The 16059-nt window shown below is 38.2% G+C and overlaps 2 protein-coding genes across 3 annotated transcripts in view; one reads left to right on the top strand and one right to left on the bottom strand.

Moving 5' to 3' along the window:
- The window catches only part of LOC126768022 (collagen alpha chain CG42342), a 264733-nt gene that overhangs the window by 17961 nt on the left and 230713 nt on the right, over positions 1–16059 (bottom strand). The window lies entirely within an intron of this gene.
- Positions 1–16059, top strand: part of LOC126768028 (calexcitin-1) — a 30424-nt gene that overhangs the window by 7292 nt on the left and 7073 nt on the right. Inside the window, exons 2-4 of the mRNA XM_050485889.1 lie at positions 7262–7427; positions 9888–9940; positions 10433–10552. Of these exons, the coding sequence (XP_050341846.1) occupies positions 7370–7427; positions 9888–9940; positions 10433–10552 (231 nt within the window). The 5' untranslated portion in view covers positions 7262–7369. The remainder of the gene's footprint in view (positions 1–7261; positions 7428–9887; positions 9941–10432; positions 10553–16059) is intronic.

The raw sequence follows: 16059 nt of genomic DNA, 5'->3' as shown, positions 1-16059 counted from the left end.
ATTTGTTTATTGACATACAAGTTTTTAGTATCCATTCCAAGGGAATTTCTTGATGCGTCACTACTTTTAAGTGTCTTACTGAACATATGATTGCCAACACACACACACACACACAACGGTGCAACGCATAAAACATAAGTATGCATGTGTGCCTGAGCATTTTGCCCGTCTTTGATGGCCATGCTCATAATTCTGAATGCTATAACTTTTCAACACATAGTAACAGCCACTGCAGCAAGGTGGCATTTATGAAAGTCACCATATGTGCCGAGCCATACTTGACATTCGGCGACGCTGCGCTGGGCTTGGCAGCGCTGCCAAGAAGATCATGCAAGCACACGAGTTGGTTTGGCGGAATTTCAGGTCGACTGTGACAAATGCATAATCCACTCGAAATGAACACAAACGAATTGCCGGGCTATTCAAGAAAGCGCCGCGGCAACATACATTCTTGCGAGCGAGCGTTGCGGGCGTTGATTATGGTCGTGCGCGCTGAAATTGTCGCTGCATTCAATAGCGACGGCACTCGTGCTCGTACATTTCCCCGGCAGCGCGCCGCGGCGATGTTTGCGAGTGTTAAAAGCTTACAATAAATCCACTTAGTAGCGTCCTTTCTTGTAATAAAAGCGGGCGAAAGCTCATCGAATATGCGGCCGTTGCGACGTTCTCGAGTGCTGCACACACACACACACGCCACTACATACTTATGGTGTAATTTTAAATGAATGTATGCACACTAGCTCGTGTACCAGCCAGCTTGCAGCTTGCAGCTTGCTGAGTCAATAGTTTGTTGGCCGCTTGTTTTTGATTTGCTCGGAAGCGTTCAAGCACTCACACAAATGCACAAATGCAGAAGCGTACAAGTGCGCCTTGGCATTCCATTGAATGTGTTGCAGTTTCCTTTATTTGCTTGCATTTCCCATTGCCTTAAAATGTTGCAATAACCGGGTATTTTCAACTTTGCCAGCACTCTGCGCTCGCACATTTGAAAAACTGCTTGAAATGGATTTCTTTGAGAAATTTATTTATTTAATAGAAGTGTAGTGGCCATATCGGCGCTTACCAAAACTGAAAAAATAACTTTCACAATATTTATTTGGAGTAGTTTGAGTTACTGTTTGCTCGGCAACTTCATTACAGACATTTGTAGCAGAAAGCTAGAGTATAATAAATACCAGAAATAACTGGAAATTGCGATGTACTGGAAATATATTTTATTCGAAAATAAGAAAATCAGTAAAGCATTGGTAAGAAGAGAGCGAAAAACAGTGAGATTTCGAAACTGCTTATTTGGCACTCTTTACGCTCGGTATTTTTATTGACATTTCAAGATTTCAAACTCTATTTTTATTGTAAATGAGCTGCAAAATAACAAACTCTTAAGCAAGCTTGCAGTTCAAACAGAGATTGGTCTGCTTTGTTTTGTGCTAGGGAGGCAAATTCAAGCCTGATTTAATGTCAGCTCTATTTTGAATGAAGTTTTGACTTGGAAATTTCTAAATTAAAAAATTCAATATCACCATACATACACTTATTCTACCAAAAGCCTCTTCTGATCTTCAGTTCCTTCAGCAAATTTTGGTTTCTTCGTTTTTAACTCTTTGTAGCGCGCCTTTAGTTAGATAGTTAGACAGTATCGACACTCATATTTACGAACTCAAGGTCCTCCACCAGTATTTATGCGTTTAATTGATATAGGGTTCTCAGATTCTTAAACAGTATCTCCATCATATTGGGTAGTCGAAAAAGTCTTTTCGTATTTCTTTTCAAACTACAACTTATTTTTTTTATATTTATAATGAATTTTTATAAAAGAAATATTTAGCATTTTGGTCGACCATTTTTTGCCATTTTTCCGCTAGAGACATCATGCCATCAGTGTAAAACGTTTCTGGTTTCTCGGCGAAAAACTGCGACAAGTAATTTTCACAAGCTTCTCTTGAAGCCAACTTTACTCCATTAAGGGAGTTCTGCATTGACCGAAACAAATGATAGTCCGATGGTACAAAGTCAGGGCTAGCTATACGGTGGATGCATCAAAACTTTCCGGCCAAGCTCTTCAAGTTTTTGCCGAGTCATCAAAGATGTGTGTGTGGTCTAGCGTTGTCCTGATGGAACACGAAGCCCTTTCTGTTGATCAGTTCTGACCATTTTTTTTTTTGGATTGCTTGCTTCAATCTCATCAGTTGTTGACAGTAAATGTAGAATCAGTCGTTCGACGAGGCTGGAGCAGCTCATAGTGGACGATTCCTTTCCAATTCCAATTTGATACCATTTGTACTGGCACTGGCGATATACGACTGCGTTGAGTCGATCCAAAAAAGATGTTGAGATCATCTGCTTTCTCACAAATACCAACACGTTGATTTCCAAGTACCAAGTCTCTAATTATTTCGATGGTATCGTCATTATCAGGTTGCACGCCTGCATGACAAGTTTTTGATGACTTCACGAGTTTCATTGGATATTTTGTGCCACTCAAACACTTGTCTTCTTGGTAAAGTAGACTTCCAAAAATACTTCTTCAACATTTTCAATTATTCTGCGCACAAACTTTCAAGCAAACTCGTAGTTCAATTATTTTCTTGGTAAAAATCTGCTGGCCAAGTTTTCGCGAGGTAAATAAACAACTGAAAATTGCACACTTAGCGGCATATGGAGATCAAACTTCACGTGAACATAAAAAAATTGTTTATCGATTCGGTTTGTTGGCGCAATTTAAATGGGGTTCGCAGTACATCAAAATTAGATATTTGCTTTCTATGTTGGCGTACACACCGCTTACGCGGTTATAGCCGACTTTTCATGGGAGGTGTTTTTTACGTGGCGGATTCCAAAACCAGCGCACAAACCTGGGGAGGGATGTTTCCTCTTCAATTTTTAGATCGCCTTCAAATTGATGTTTTTTGGCTACCCAGAGGCAAAGTATCGTCAGAGACAGCTATTTGAGCCATCTGTAAAAGAATAGTTTCTGGCCAGTCCCAAGTGAATGGCAAACAGAGAACTTTCTTGACTTGCGTGGACTTCAACACATGACTCCATCCATATCTTCTCCTTTATGTTAAACTTTTATTCATAAATTCAACTGAAAGTTTTTGGCTCATATAAACTGCTTTAGCCGTACGCTGACACAAATTTAAGGTTATAAATCAAAACGTTGAAGGTGAAATAACTAAATTTATAGCAAATTGTTTGAATTAACATAATTATTATAATCATATTGGCATACCAACAAATTTTAAAGCACATTATATCAATATTCTAATTGCATTGCATACGCTCTCGATGCTCTCCTCACAGAGTTATTGGCTATTTCGCGCGACTAGCTCATTTATGGTCTCATTTAGTGGTAATTTATGAAAAAATCAAACGTGGAATTTTTCGTAGACTGTCCAACACGCATACTAATAGCCCTAAATAGGCGGCAAACAACAAAGCAATTAACCACGGCAATTTATGGCTTTGGCATAGTATTTACATTATTTATGAGCCGTTCGTTCTTTTCACACCTCTTCGCTTTGATTAGTTGTCGCTTAGGTGGGAAAATTACCAAATTTAATATTTTATGTGTATGTGTGTGTGAGGCAGTCTCTAAATTATGTTAATATGCATAGTTAGAGCTTGCTTAAAAAGAGTTTGTCTTACATATCGATAATATTAAATAATCATTTGAAGTCGATTTCTGAAATATTTAATTTTTAATTAACTGTTGCACAAAAAGTGTGCGTGGTGCAGAGAGCATAGTAAAAAAGTTCAAATTGTCTGAAATTCGAGGGAGTAAAAAGTATTTTTGCGCTGCCCTTCAGTTGCCGCCAATTACAAATTTAATTAAGTAGATAATCGGTAAATTAATGCTTCGTGCGAATGCGTCGTTTTTGTGTAAATACTCTTACATATTTAAATATATATATCCGCAAGTATTTAACTTGTGTAATTCAAAATAATCGCAGTAAGCTGCTGACTGCGCGGTAAATTATTTAATACTCAAACAAGCATATCGAATTTCGATTTTAAAACAGCCCTGTGGAATTTCGCTCCATTCATCAATAATATTCGAAAAAGCTGTCGTTTTTTAACTCGGTCAATTTACAGCGCTGATAACCTATTTCACGGTGAAATGCACCAAATTAAAGGCTGCAGTGGTGATTAAACAGCGCCATTCATGGAAGTGCTTGCAAACACAATTCGGTGATTGAACAGATTTTCACTCAAGCCGATCAAAAAAAACATATTTTTTTACTACTGACGTTTGCCAACTTTGTTGTTGCGTTAGGTTTACATATATGTATTAACGATGGCATTACACTGTTAAATAAAAGTAAGTAAACAATTGAAATCTGTTCAAGAGATTACTCTTTTGGTGACGCGGCTTAAACAAAAATTTACGAGCCTCAATCCGAATTTCGAACAAAATTCCCTTAATTTGAAGGTTGTAACATTTTTCGACTCGGCTGTAACCGCGTAGTGATGTCTACGCCAGTAAAGAAGAACCGAGCTGTGTACCATCCAAATGAAGGGTTTTACATTTTGGACGACAAAAGTAACGGTAGTTAAATTAGAAATAAATTTTTATGAAATACACTAAATGCTGGATTAGAAAAAACTTGTGGCGTCAAATCGGCACTAACTTTTGTTTATTTGAAATTAACAGAATAATATGAAATGCCTAGAGTGAAACTAAGTAAATATTAATTTTTCTCACCATTAAATCTAACTGTTAAAAACTGCGCACGCAAAAATATCGGACACATTACCATATTGCTTGAATATTTGAATTTCGTTATACATTGCATTCAGCGTGTGCTATTTTCTTTTTGGTTGTCGTGACAACAAACCGTTGTGATTACAATTTGAGTATAATTTCCGTGGTGAAATTAACCGCATTGTTTGCAAGGAGGAATCCTTGGAGAGATTATGGACAAAACTGGACAAAGAGCAACTCTAAAGGCGAACTGTACGAAGGAAGTTGTTAAGAGCGATATAACCCAGTGAACACTTTATTATAAATTTAGTTTATATTGTCCTTGTCCTTTGACACTTAATTTTGCTAATATTTTTTACATATTGATCGATTTATACGCCATAAAGTTGATCGAAAATTTGAATTTGTTATAATGTTAAATATTCTCTTCAAATTTCTGTACAAGCTCTTACGTATTAATCGACATTTTTGATGAAAGGTTTGCCGTAGGCACAAGATTCACATATGCGGCATGTGAGTGCTTGAAAAGTTGAGGTCCGATTTCGACATTTTTGCTATTTGCGCATGGTTTTATATCGATAAAGTTATAGTTAGGGTCTAAAATGAATGTAGGGTCTAAGTCTAAAGCCCTGATAGGGTTCGATCGGTTGTTGACGGTGGGTTTTAATCTTTCAAACAGTACGCTCGAATGAACCTTATATGCGATGTTGAGGAAGAGGAAAAAACTGATGCGTGCTCCTTATCAGTTCTTCATCAGTGTTTGAATAGATCGACCGGCAATCCATTGGTCCCGCTGCATTTTTGTTCTTGAGACGAATACTTAATTGCTATTCGAACTTCTTCATAGTCATTCTCCATCATTGATTGGGGAATCGGGTTTACCATCTCCAGGTGTTATGTTTTCACTGCATTCAGGAGGATGGGGAAGTGTTTCCACCATAATTTCAGTATGCTCTGGGCCTCAGTCACTAGATTACTTCTGTGGGTTCTAGAAGAGTGTGCTCGGGTCCTGAAATCTTCCGATATTCGTCGTATTTTTTCATAGAATTTGCGATCATTCCCTCTGTCTATCTCTGTCTTTTTTGTTTGCGAATACGTCTCGCTTCCCTCTATCTATTTTATCCCGCACATGTTGTGGTCGATTGTAATGTCGTGAGGTAGGATTCTTATCGTTTCAGCTGTTCCTTTGCCTTTTCCGAAAGCCATTGGTTTCATTGAGAGAAAGTGTTTATGATGTGAATATTATAAGATTTTCTAACATACCTTCATATATTTAAGCAAAGCAATATGTGCCAACTTAGAGCATATTTCTTGAAAAAATTTAAATAATATAGAATGGTAGCTTCAACCACGAGTCTTCTCATCGTATTCATGTTTGTTGGGTAATTTTCTTTCGGTCAACTAATATTCAAAGTGTATATCACCAACAATATTATCTCTGGCTACCATACGTATTATATATGGAAAGTTTTTAAAAAAGTTTTGAACTACTTCTTTAGAGCATGAAAGCGAAAGACGTGGAGCAATATCTAAAAAATATTTGTAAGTAAATCGTTCTAAATTTCATAAAAAAAACAATAAGGCACGTAGCCGTGTGTTTTATAGACTTTGGATCGCCCAAAATAATTATCTAACTCTTGATAGTTTGCAAGATTTTTAAGAAGCCGTTTTAATTGGTTCGCAGAATCGTTTACCTTTGGAAATGTCTGTTTTTATTTCATATTATTTGTTATAGACTTCTTTTAAATTCAGAGTTTGATCTCTTTTTTCCACGTTCTACAAAATATATCCGTCAAAAAAATCTCAGTTTAATATAATGAGGATACTTCGATAGCTTAATTTGATTCCAGAATGGATGATATCGATTCGTTTTTGTTTCCAAGCCCTAGTATTAAAAACAAGTCTTCTAATTTCTGTTAATCAAGTTGACTTTAAAGGAAATTCGTTTCTTGTTAAGTAAGATAAAGGTGAACACATGAACTCCGGTAAACATTTATCTGCGCCTAAGAAAGTTTTACAAATATTTTCAAATATTTCACATGTCTTTAGGACTAACAAGTTAGATATTTATAAATACAAGTTTTTTTAAATCTACTTTCTTGTGTAAAAAATATTTTTTTTAGTTTAGCTAAATACCTATTTTCTTGGCAATGGAATTTTGTGCGATTTTCTGGAATATTTTGGTTTTAGTTGAAAATGTTGGCCAACTGCTGAGAATTAAATTAAAATTTATTCACTTTTACCAATACGAAAGTTGTAACACTAACATACATGCATAACTGTAATTTGAAATATGCTAATACATATGCACACAGTACACAAAATGTAGCTTTTAACGCTTCCGCTCATTAGAGTGCAACATTGCAACGGTGAAATGGTGGAATGGTTGCACAATCTAATTTGGACTAACAAATTCGAGTTCTTCGGATTCTTTCTGTGATTGCAATTCGTCTTTTACTTTACGGCATTTTAGTGCTCACTTATTTAACTTAACACAAATCTGTTGCTCACTGATTTTTTCTCATTTCTCTCTCTCTCCTTTACCTAATTCAATTTCAGCATTCCAGAAACTTTTGGCGCTCAAAGAAGTTACTGCAGCGCTACTACGACATTTGTCAATAGTTTTTCTACAGTTAACGCAGTTACAACAGCAACAACAACAGTATCATGTCGATCTCCGACTTCCGTAAGAAGAAATTGCTCTTCCTGTTCAACGTTTTCTTTGGTGAGTAATCGAATCTAATAATGGCATAGAGTTACCAGACTAATGGAATAATGTCAAACATATTTTGGTTAATCGGATTTTGAAAATATTTGCTAAATTTTTGAAGTATTTATGTTGTTATTTGTGGCCTCTAGTAGGTTTACGGTTTCATGGGTATTTGATAGGGCAGACAATTTTATTGATGTTATGAGCAACGTGCAATAGAAAAATGAGATCTTAACTTTTAAGTCTGAGAATGTGAGTTTATGAAGACAGCTTTAAATTAGTAGAGTAAGCCATACCTTATTTCAAAGATGTAACATTTACACTTTTTGAAGAACTTCTGAACTAAGGGTTTCAAGTTTCTCTCACGCAACTTGTAATGTTCATAAGGAAACGTCGGAAACAAAAAATTGTAAGATTTGGTTCATAATTTTCAAGCGTGCATTGTCGTGCTGCAACCGATTGACCTCTGTTTCCAGGTCGTAAGTATAGATCCAAGACTCTTCGCCAGTAATAATACGTTTCATAACATCCTGGTAGTTGAAAAGCATTGTTCCAGGGACATTAACGTGACGAGGCCTTTTGAAAAAGTTTGGTGGTTTTCGAAACAATCATGCTTTTACATTTCTTAAGCGCTGTATTGATTTCGAAATGTCCGTATGTCTGTCTGACGTTCCTAAATTTTTCAGATATCGATCTGAAAATTCTCACACGCCTTTTTCTAGCCAAGAAACTGCTTATTTGTTGGAAACGCCGGTATTAATTCATTCCAGGATATAGCTGTCATACAAACTGATCGATCAAAATCAAATCCTTGTATGAACAATGTTTTATTTGACAAAATATCTTCACGAAATTTGGTCTAAATTGTTGCCCACGACAATGCTATAAACTCCGAAGAAATTATTCAGATCGAACTACTATAGCATATAACTGCCATTCAAACTGATCAAGAAAAATCAAGATATGAAAATTTTTATACCCTTTGCTAGTATAAAAAATACAAAAGTAAAGGGTATTATTGCCTTTCTTTCTTAATTAAAATCTTCTAAACTAATAAGAGGAGCTTCTCTCTGAAATTCAGGAAGAAGCTGGACTGTTTTTATTGTTAATTATCATCTTGTCATTTGCAGTACTCAATTCCAAAAATTTTAATAGAATTTTTTTGGAAGCTTTTTGTATATTTTTCTCGTCGATTGATAAAGCTCGTTATTATGCATAACTTAATCGAAAGAGATTTTGAGGTCAGTTCATTCTAATATACCAAAATTACCTTCATACACATATTGATGGCATTAATTAAAATTAATAGCCTTGCCAATAAAAATTTGGAATATTTAAACTAATTTTTTATACAACTGACAGTATCAAATAAGGCTATAAGCCATATACATACAGTATATAAATATGTTGCAACTATAGCTAATTTATAAAATAACACACAACTATTGCCGTACACACACCAATAAATAGCCGCGCTTGCTTTATTTGCAAAAATTAAAATATCAATTTACATTAAATTTCATGAGTTTGTGCATGCCGCTTGTGGGATTTAGCGTGGCGGGCGTGTGCATGTGTAATAACTTAATTGCTTAATGCACTGACATTTATGGTGAATTTTCAACAATTTTATTTTGTAATAAAATTTCAAATTGACTAGCTTTGCAACTAACAGCATGGAAAACCAATTAATTTTATATAGGTAATTTATTTGACAAACGCCGTTGGCAACCCCACGCGCCGCGTGGCCGAAAAGGGTTGGTGGCAGCCAGCCTGGTTTGGGGTGGGCGCGCGTTGCTTCCGCTGCCGTGGCACTGACACGGCCAATGTCAAATGGAATGTGGCAGGCGGAAGTGTTGACAGCTGTGTGCACGGCACTCAAAATAGAGTTTTGGATTTCCGAAATGGAAGCGCGAAAAAAGTTGCACACAAACTTTGCCATGCGTTGCTGCACGAGCTGACAACTACGCACAATCAAATTGAACAGAGAGATAGCGTGTGGTTAAGTAAGCGAAGCCTTACAGCTGCGCCTGATATGTCGTATTGTAGGTTTTTTGTTTTTAGTGAAATGTCTGAAATTATTGTGTTAATAAAATGCGCAAATAGTTGAAAAATATCACACCTTGTTAAATAATTTATGGTGGCCTACTGTAAATTCACAGCAGTTCGCACTGAATAACTTTCGCAGCTTTGAAACACACATAACTTTCATTTGCATTGCGTTTTCTCTATTCTTCTTGCTCTTGGTACACCACTGCGTATGAACAACTCGCGACATCAACGAATGACAATGCGCCCAACTATGTGCTCTGCACACAAATAATCAACAATCAACAAAAACAACAACAACAACAATAATGTTGCGCATGATGCAACAATGTACCTTAAAACAACTTCAACAAACTTTCCAACAACCCACTTCGACGGCGACCACACCGGCACCGCCCCGCACCGCCGTCTCGTCGCGTCCGTCAACAGATGTCAATCAGAGCGGCGAAATCGACGTTAAAGACTTTGAGTTGGCCATTGAGGTAAGTGTTGACACAAACAAAAGGGACAAAAGTTTCGTTAGGAAATTCACTTCCGGAAAGTTATTCTTTCATTTCGGTGGCATGAAGGCGCCGGCGCACGGCAAAAAGTGGCACAACACTTGAGCGAAATTTATTTGCATGCAAATAATTGCCAACAAATTTGTAGTTCCACACTTGGTCCCTTTTTTTGGGTGGCGTTGCGACCGCTTTTTGGCTGTCTGCATATTTTGCACACATTACACACACACTAGCATATTTTGTCGAGCCGTGTGCGTGTGTGTGTTTGTGATATTCAGCCTTACGCCGAAGGTGCGCGCAACCAAAAACAGAAAAAAAAACAACAAGAACGCCATGTAATTTATGCGTGCGTTTCAGCGTGTGCCTCACTTGCCTTTTATCGCAGTTGTGCGAATTATTGTTATTGCTGTTGTTGTATTGCTCTGTCGCTGACATGTTGTTTTTGTTTTGCTCTTGTATTTGCATTTTTTGTAGCGCGTCTGCAAGCTGCGCGGCTGGGCAGAGAACACACCCAAGAACAAGGAGATCCACGCGGTCATGCTGGAGATCTGGGAGGGCCTGCGCTCCAAGGCCGACAAGGACAATGATGGGCAGGTGAGTAAACATGTGGCTAAAAGACAAGTTGTAAAAAATAGTGGAAAAGGTAGCTGTGAAATTCTGCTGCACCGAAAAGAATCGCAAGTGTGGGCTTTTAAAATTTTAGCAATTTGCATATCAATTTTGGGCAAATTGAATTAGCAGCACAAAATGGGTGGATTTAACGACTTAATAAAGACACTATTGTGGGAAGTTTAAAAATATTAAAAAAATAATATTTAAATTGAGAAATGAAATTTACTACCATTTTCGATGTGCTTATACATACAAAGTTCGCCAATTGTTTGGGGGGATGTTCGCTGGCACACAATCACCGAATATTATATGAAACAAAGCCCATTTGGACCTAGCCAGCGTAGCCCTGTCTCTTAATTCGCAGAAATATGTCAATGGCATCGTATATCTCGTACAGCTCATCGTTCTATCGATTGCGGTAGTCGCAGTTGCCAATGCTAAAATACTATAAATCTTCCGCAGTACCTTTCAATCGAAAACTCGTAATGCCGACTCATCAGCTGTTGTCATTGTTCATGCCTCTGCACCGTATAGCAGGACAGTATTATGAGTGACTTCTAGAATTAAGAGAGCACTTTACTTCTTAATTACCTAGTCAGTCCGAAGTAGCACCTCTTGGCAAGAGTTACTCTGCGTTGGATTTCCAGGCTAACATTGTTGCTGCTGTTAATGCTAGTTCCGAGATAGACGAAATTATCTACAACTTCGAAGTTATGACTATCAACAGTGACGTGGGAGTCAGGTCGTGCGTGCGATGACTGTTTGTTTGATGACAGGAGATATTTCGTCTTGCCCTCATTCACAGCCAGACCCATCTGCTTCGCTTCCTTATTCATTCTGAAGAAAGTAGAACTAACGACGCGAGTGTTGAGACCAATGATATCGATATCATCGGCGTACGCCAGCAGCTGTACACTTTTATAGAAGATGGTATCTTCTTTATTTAGTTCTGCAGGTCGAATTATTTACTCCAAGAGTAGATTGAAGAAGTTGCACGAAATGGAGGCGATTTGTCTTAAACCTCGTTTGGTACCAAATGGCTCGGAGAGGTCCTTCCCGATCCTGACGGAGGTATTGGTATTGCTCAACGTTAGTTTACACAGCCATATTAGTTCGGCGGGGATACCAAATTCAGATATCGCAGCATAACGGCAGCTCCTTTTCTTTGAATTCGAGGAAGAGGATTTTTTTCACAGGTCTTTTCCAAGAATTGACGCATGGTGAATATCTGGTCAGTTTTTGATTTTTCAGGCCTAAAGCCACACTGATAATATCTCAAAAAATAAAGGATTTGCTTGTTTTTAGTATATACAGAAGAGCAATCAGGCGGACATGGCTGAAATGACTCAGCTCGTCATACTAATCATTTTTATATCTACTTTATATTGTCTCCGACGTTTTCTTCTGGGGGTTTTTAACTTCGTGGCAAGCTTACTATACCCTGTAAAGGGTATCAATGTATATAATTAACCTTTACTGGAAGTTTCTAACGAAATGCTGATGAATTCTATTAGAAATTTGTCCATGGCAGATATCTAAATGTAGGTTTGTTATCTGCTACGATGCAATTACAAAATTCTTTTTCTATAAATATGTATATATGCTTAACTATCCAGCTACGGATAATATCTTAATCGATCAAATATTGACAAAAGGCTTGAAGCTCCTACAACACTCTTTGTCAAACTTTCTACGCAGGTGGCAACCTGTTCAATTTAACGGCATGTAATTTGGATTTTACTGTTATATCTGACAATTTTCTAATCTTAAGCAGTTTCTTAGAATTTCTTTGCTGGGTAGTTACCATACTCCAATCTAATCGTAAATCGAATTGTCACTGAAACTTTATCTTCGCACTTCATTTGGGCAGTAAATTTGACTATGCCAACTTGTCGATTTGTCTGCATTTATTTGGCATTGGCAGTTGCTATTTCACTGACTTCGACGTCACTTCAGTGTTGAGCATAGTTCTTGGTGCGATGCAATCAGAAAGAGTGCGGGTATATGCACGCTTCCGCATGTGTATGTGCGCAGTAGATTTTCAAAGGAATTTTGTGTGGACGGTGGGTTTGTTTTGCCATTTTTCATTATGATGAATAGATTTCGGTTCGAGTTTGATTTTCGCAGATAGAAAATTCGTGATTTTTCTTCTTCTTCTTCTTTTTCTTAAAAATCAAACAATGACATGAGTATACATATGTATGTACACATACGAGTATGCCTGCCTTTCCGGCCTTCCGGAAACTATCTCCATTCCATATAACGGCATGCGTCAGAGCTTTCATTTTTCTTTCATCGAATGCCAGAATTATCTCATATCATTTTTTGCAGCCTCTTTGCTCTGCTCATTTGCATTTTTAGCAATTCCATTCGGTTGTTTATTCTCGCTTGTTTTGTTCCGCTCAGCCGTGAGTTTGCTTTCGCCACTTCACTGACAAAATCGCATAAATATTTTCTATGTCACAAACCTAAAACTCAATGCAGCGTGAATTTGCCACTGGCTGGCGTGCGCTAACTATGCCCCACACATGCAACTGGCAGGCAAAGTGCAGTTGGAGCTGCGCTGCAAGTGCAAATGTTTGAATAGGTAGCCATTTTTTTGGGGTCCCGTAAACAATTTGCTAGCTCGCACTTGCATTCCGACTGAGTGAGCAGCTGGCGCGTTTCCGATATCGATGCTATCTTCCGTGGGTACTATAATGCATGTGTTTGTTGTGCCACCAACATGCGACACGCGACAATAAACGGTTACTGTTGTATGCGCTGTGATTGTCGCGCTCGGAATTTATGGCGGCTATTTGTTGCACAAATTCAGCCGATTGAAAAATTTCGCACTGAATGAATTATATTTGTAGAATTTTCCAATTTCTCGTAAATTCATCCTGTTTGTTGCATCTTCGGCTGCATGCTAGCGGAAATTAAGCGGAAAATATATTTCGTTAGAAAAGAAATTTTAAATTATCACTTTATTTACCCATTTTATTCATTGTAGTTAGCTTTGTGGCATCCATGGCTTAAAGCGCATCTTCTTTATAGGCACTTCACTCTTTTCCACAACTGGAACTAGAAACTTTTTAAAAAATACACACAGCAGTTGGAAATTGTCACAGATAGAGATGATCCTACGACTATAGAGAAATAGTCTTGAGTTCTATGCACTCGTCTAGGTTCTGCAAAAAATAACTTCTTATGAATAAAATAGATAAAAATATGGGTCAATAGAATGCGGTTATGAAGTGACCTTAGAGTCGAGGAGCATAATAGTTAATAGAAATATTCTTTCACTGCTTCTATAAGTATGAAAATCGTATGTTCATAACCACTCAAACAAAATTTATATAATATTATTTGGAGAATGATCTCCTAGTCAGAGAACTGATATCCGTAGGATATTAATTCAGATCAGGTCTCATCCTCTTTTATATCATCTCTGTCCGAGAAAAAACGGCTGTACCGAAGCTATAATACCTTTCTCAGGTGCATTTCATATAGCATAAAAGGTTATAAAAATATTTTTATTTTGATCTTTATCAGTCAGTTTGTTATAGAGTTAGTCAGTCTTTACCAACTTACGGCTGAACTTCAGAACTCGCTGAAAAATGGCGATGTTGCGATATCCGCGTTTCTTGACATCGAAGGTAGCGACGAGGTAAATTTTCCAATACTCTTTGCGACATAGTTCAAAGGGGCTTAAGGCTAGCAACGGGATGGTGCAATACAGTAGGATTAAACCCGTTAAAACAATCGTCGTCCCTTTTACAAAGCAAAGATCTCTTTGGCAAGGAGTTGGAGGTCTCTAAAGAGGTAAAATATGCCTAGCCGGTAGATCCTGGGGCTGCAAGTCAGGCATCATCAAATGGCTGTATACTATGATCGTAAGACCTATTGTCACTTGTGGAGTAGTAGCTTGGGCATCGAAGGCAATGCAGTCTTCGCAGCTTTTAACTGTTGAAGCTGCACAAACTCGCCTGCTTCTGCGCTTCAGCGGCAATGCGTACTTCCTTGAAAACATGCTGGAGTTCACACCGCTGCATCTAGTGATCAAACAGGCAGCGAAGCATACCATAACGTTTCAACAAATGAAGACCTTAGGGGCCACTGGCCACTGGGGCCAAGACACACCACTGGTCCTCCTTCAAAAGACGGCGTTACGAAGAGGGTAAACTTCACAAAAAAGCTTAAAGCTACTCTCGGAAGTAAGGCGGAGTGGAGGGATTCCACACTCGACCTATTACTGATCTAGATCTACATCTCCATCTATCTCTACACTGACGGCTCGAAAACACCGGAAGGCATTGGAGCAGACATTGCGAGAACGCATACCAAACTATCCATACCAATGGAATGTTTTCCGAACATCTTTCAAGCAGAAGTCTTTGCTATAAATCAGTGTGTAGAAATAAATCTCCAACGCAACCAGCGTATCGCTATACTCAGCGATAATCAAGCGCCGATCGCTATTTGTTATGTCGAATCGCTTTAGTGGAGGAGTGTATAGGAAGGCTGAACCGTCTATCATTTTGCAACCGTGTATACCTGATCTGAGTGTCGCAGCATAAAGGGGAAGTCGGCAATGAGCTGGCCGACGAATTTGCCCGCTATGCGACGGCTTCCAGGATGATGGGGCCAGAATCACGCATTGCGGTGGGATCTCACATCATAAAGGAGTTGCTCTGTGTAGAGGAGAGAGTGAAGAGAGAACGGTGGTGGCAGTAGGCAACAGGAATGCGCTCCGCCAAGTTTCTAATAGGAGATTGCAACCTAGCAAGGTTTAGATATATGATTAACCTCCTCCGAGACAAATTCCGTCTCCTTGCCGCGCTCGATACTAGGCACTGCAGGCTCAAAAAAACAATTGTTCAACAAGGGCATAGTCTCTTTCGCAAACTACCGGTTGTGCGACATGAAACAGGAAACTCCAGAACACCTGATTCTAGATTGCCCAGCATGCTCAAGGCCCTCTGTCTATCTATCTTGTACGACAGCTATGTGAGGTAGTGGTCCGATATCGACATATTGTATGTATAATTTCTGATCGATATCTCATAAGTTTAGGTCTTATCCTCCTAACAAACTTCGTGGAAAACTTAATATACACAGGTCATGGTATACGTATGTATTTATATGCGTTTGAAATGATTAAACCATAGCTTGCTTCAAGAGAATTACTTGATTCCATTTAAATTGCCTTAAGTCTGGATATTGTTTACCATTCTATGAGATATCTACTATCTCTGGATTGACCGCTGTTTCCGACCAACAACGGCAATAGTAGTGTTCACATAGGCAAGCAATGCAAGCCTTCCAGTGCCTTGGAGGCAAATGCAAGCCTTCTGGAGACAAAACTCGTCAGCCTCTCAAAATACCAAAAGGTCCTTTGTTGTATATAATCAAGAGCCCGTAAAGTTTACGCTTTTGCTTCCGGAAGTGCCTCTCTTTTTTCAATGTAAATAGTATTTATATATTACTGTATTATATATCTGTGAACA

Source organism: Bactrocera neohumeralis, chromosome 2, assembly GCF_024586455.1.
Source record: "Bactrocera neohumeralis isolate Rockhampton chromosome 2, APGP_CSIRO_Bneo_wtdbg2-racon-allhic-juicebox.fasta_v2, whole genome shotgun sequence".
NCBI lineage: Eukaryota > Metazoa > Arthropoda > Insecta > Diptera > Tephritidae > Bactrocera > Bactrocera neohumeralis.
This window is presented reverse-complemented; position numbering and strand designations above follow the sequence as displayed.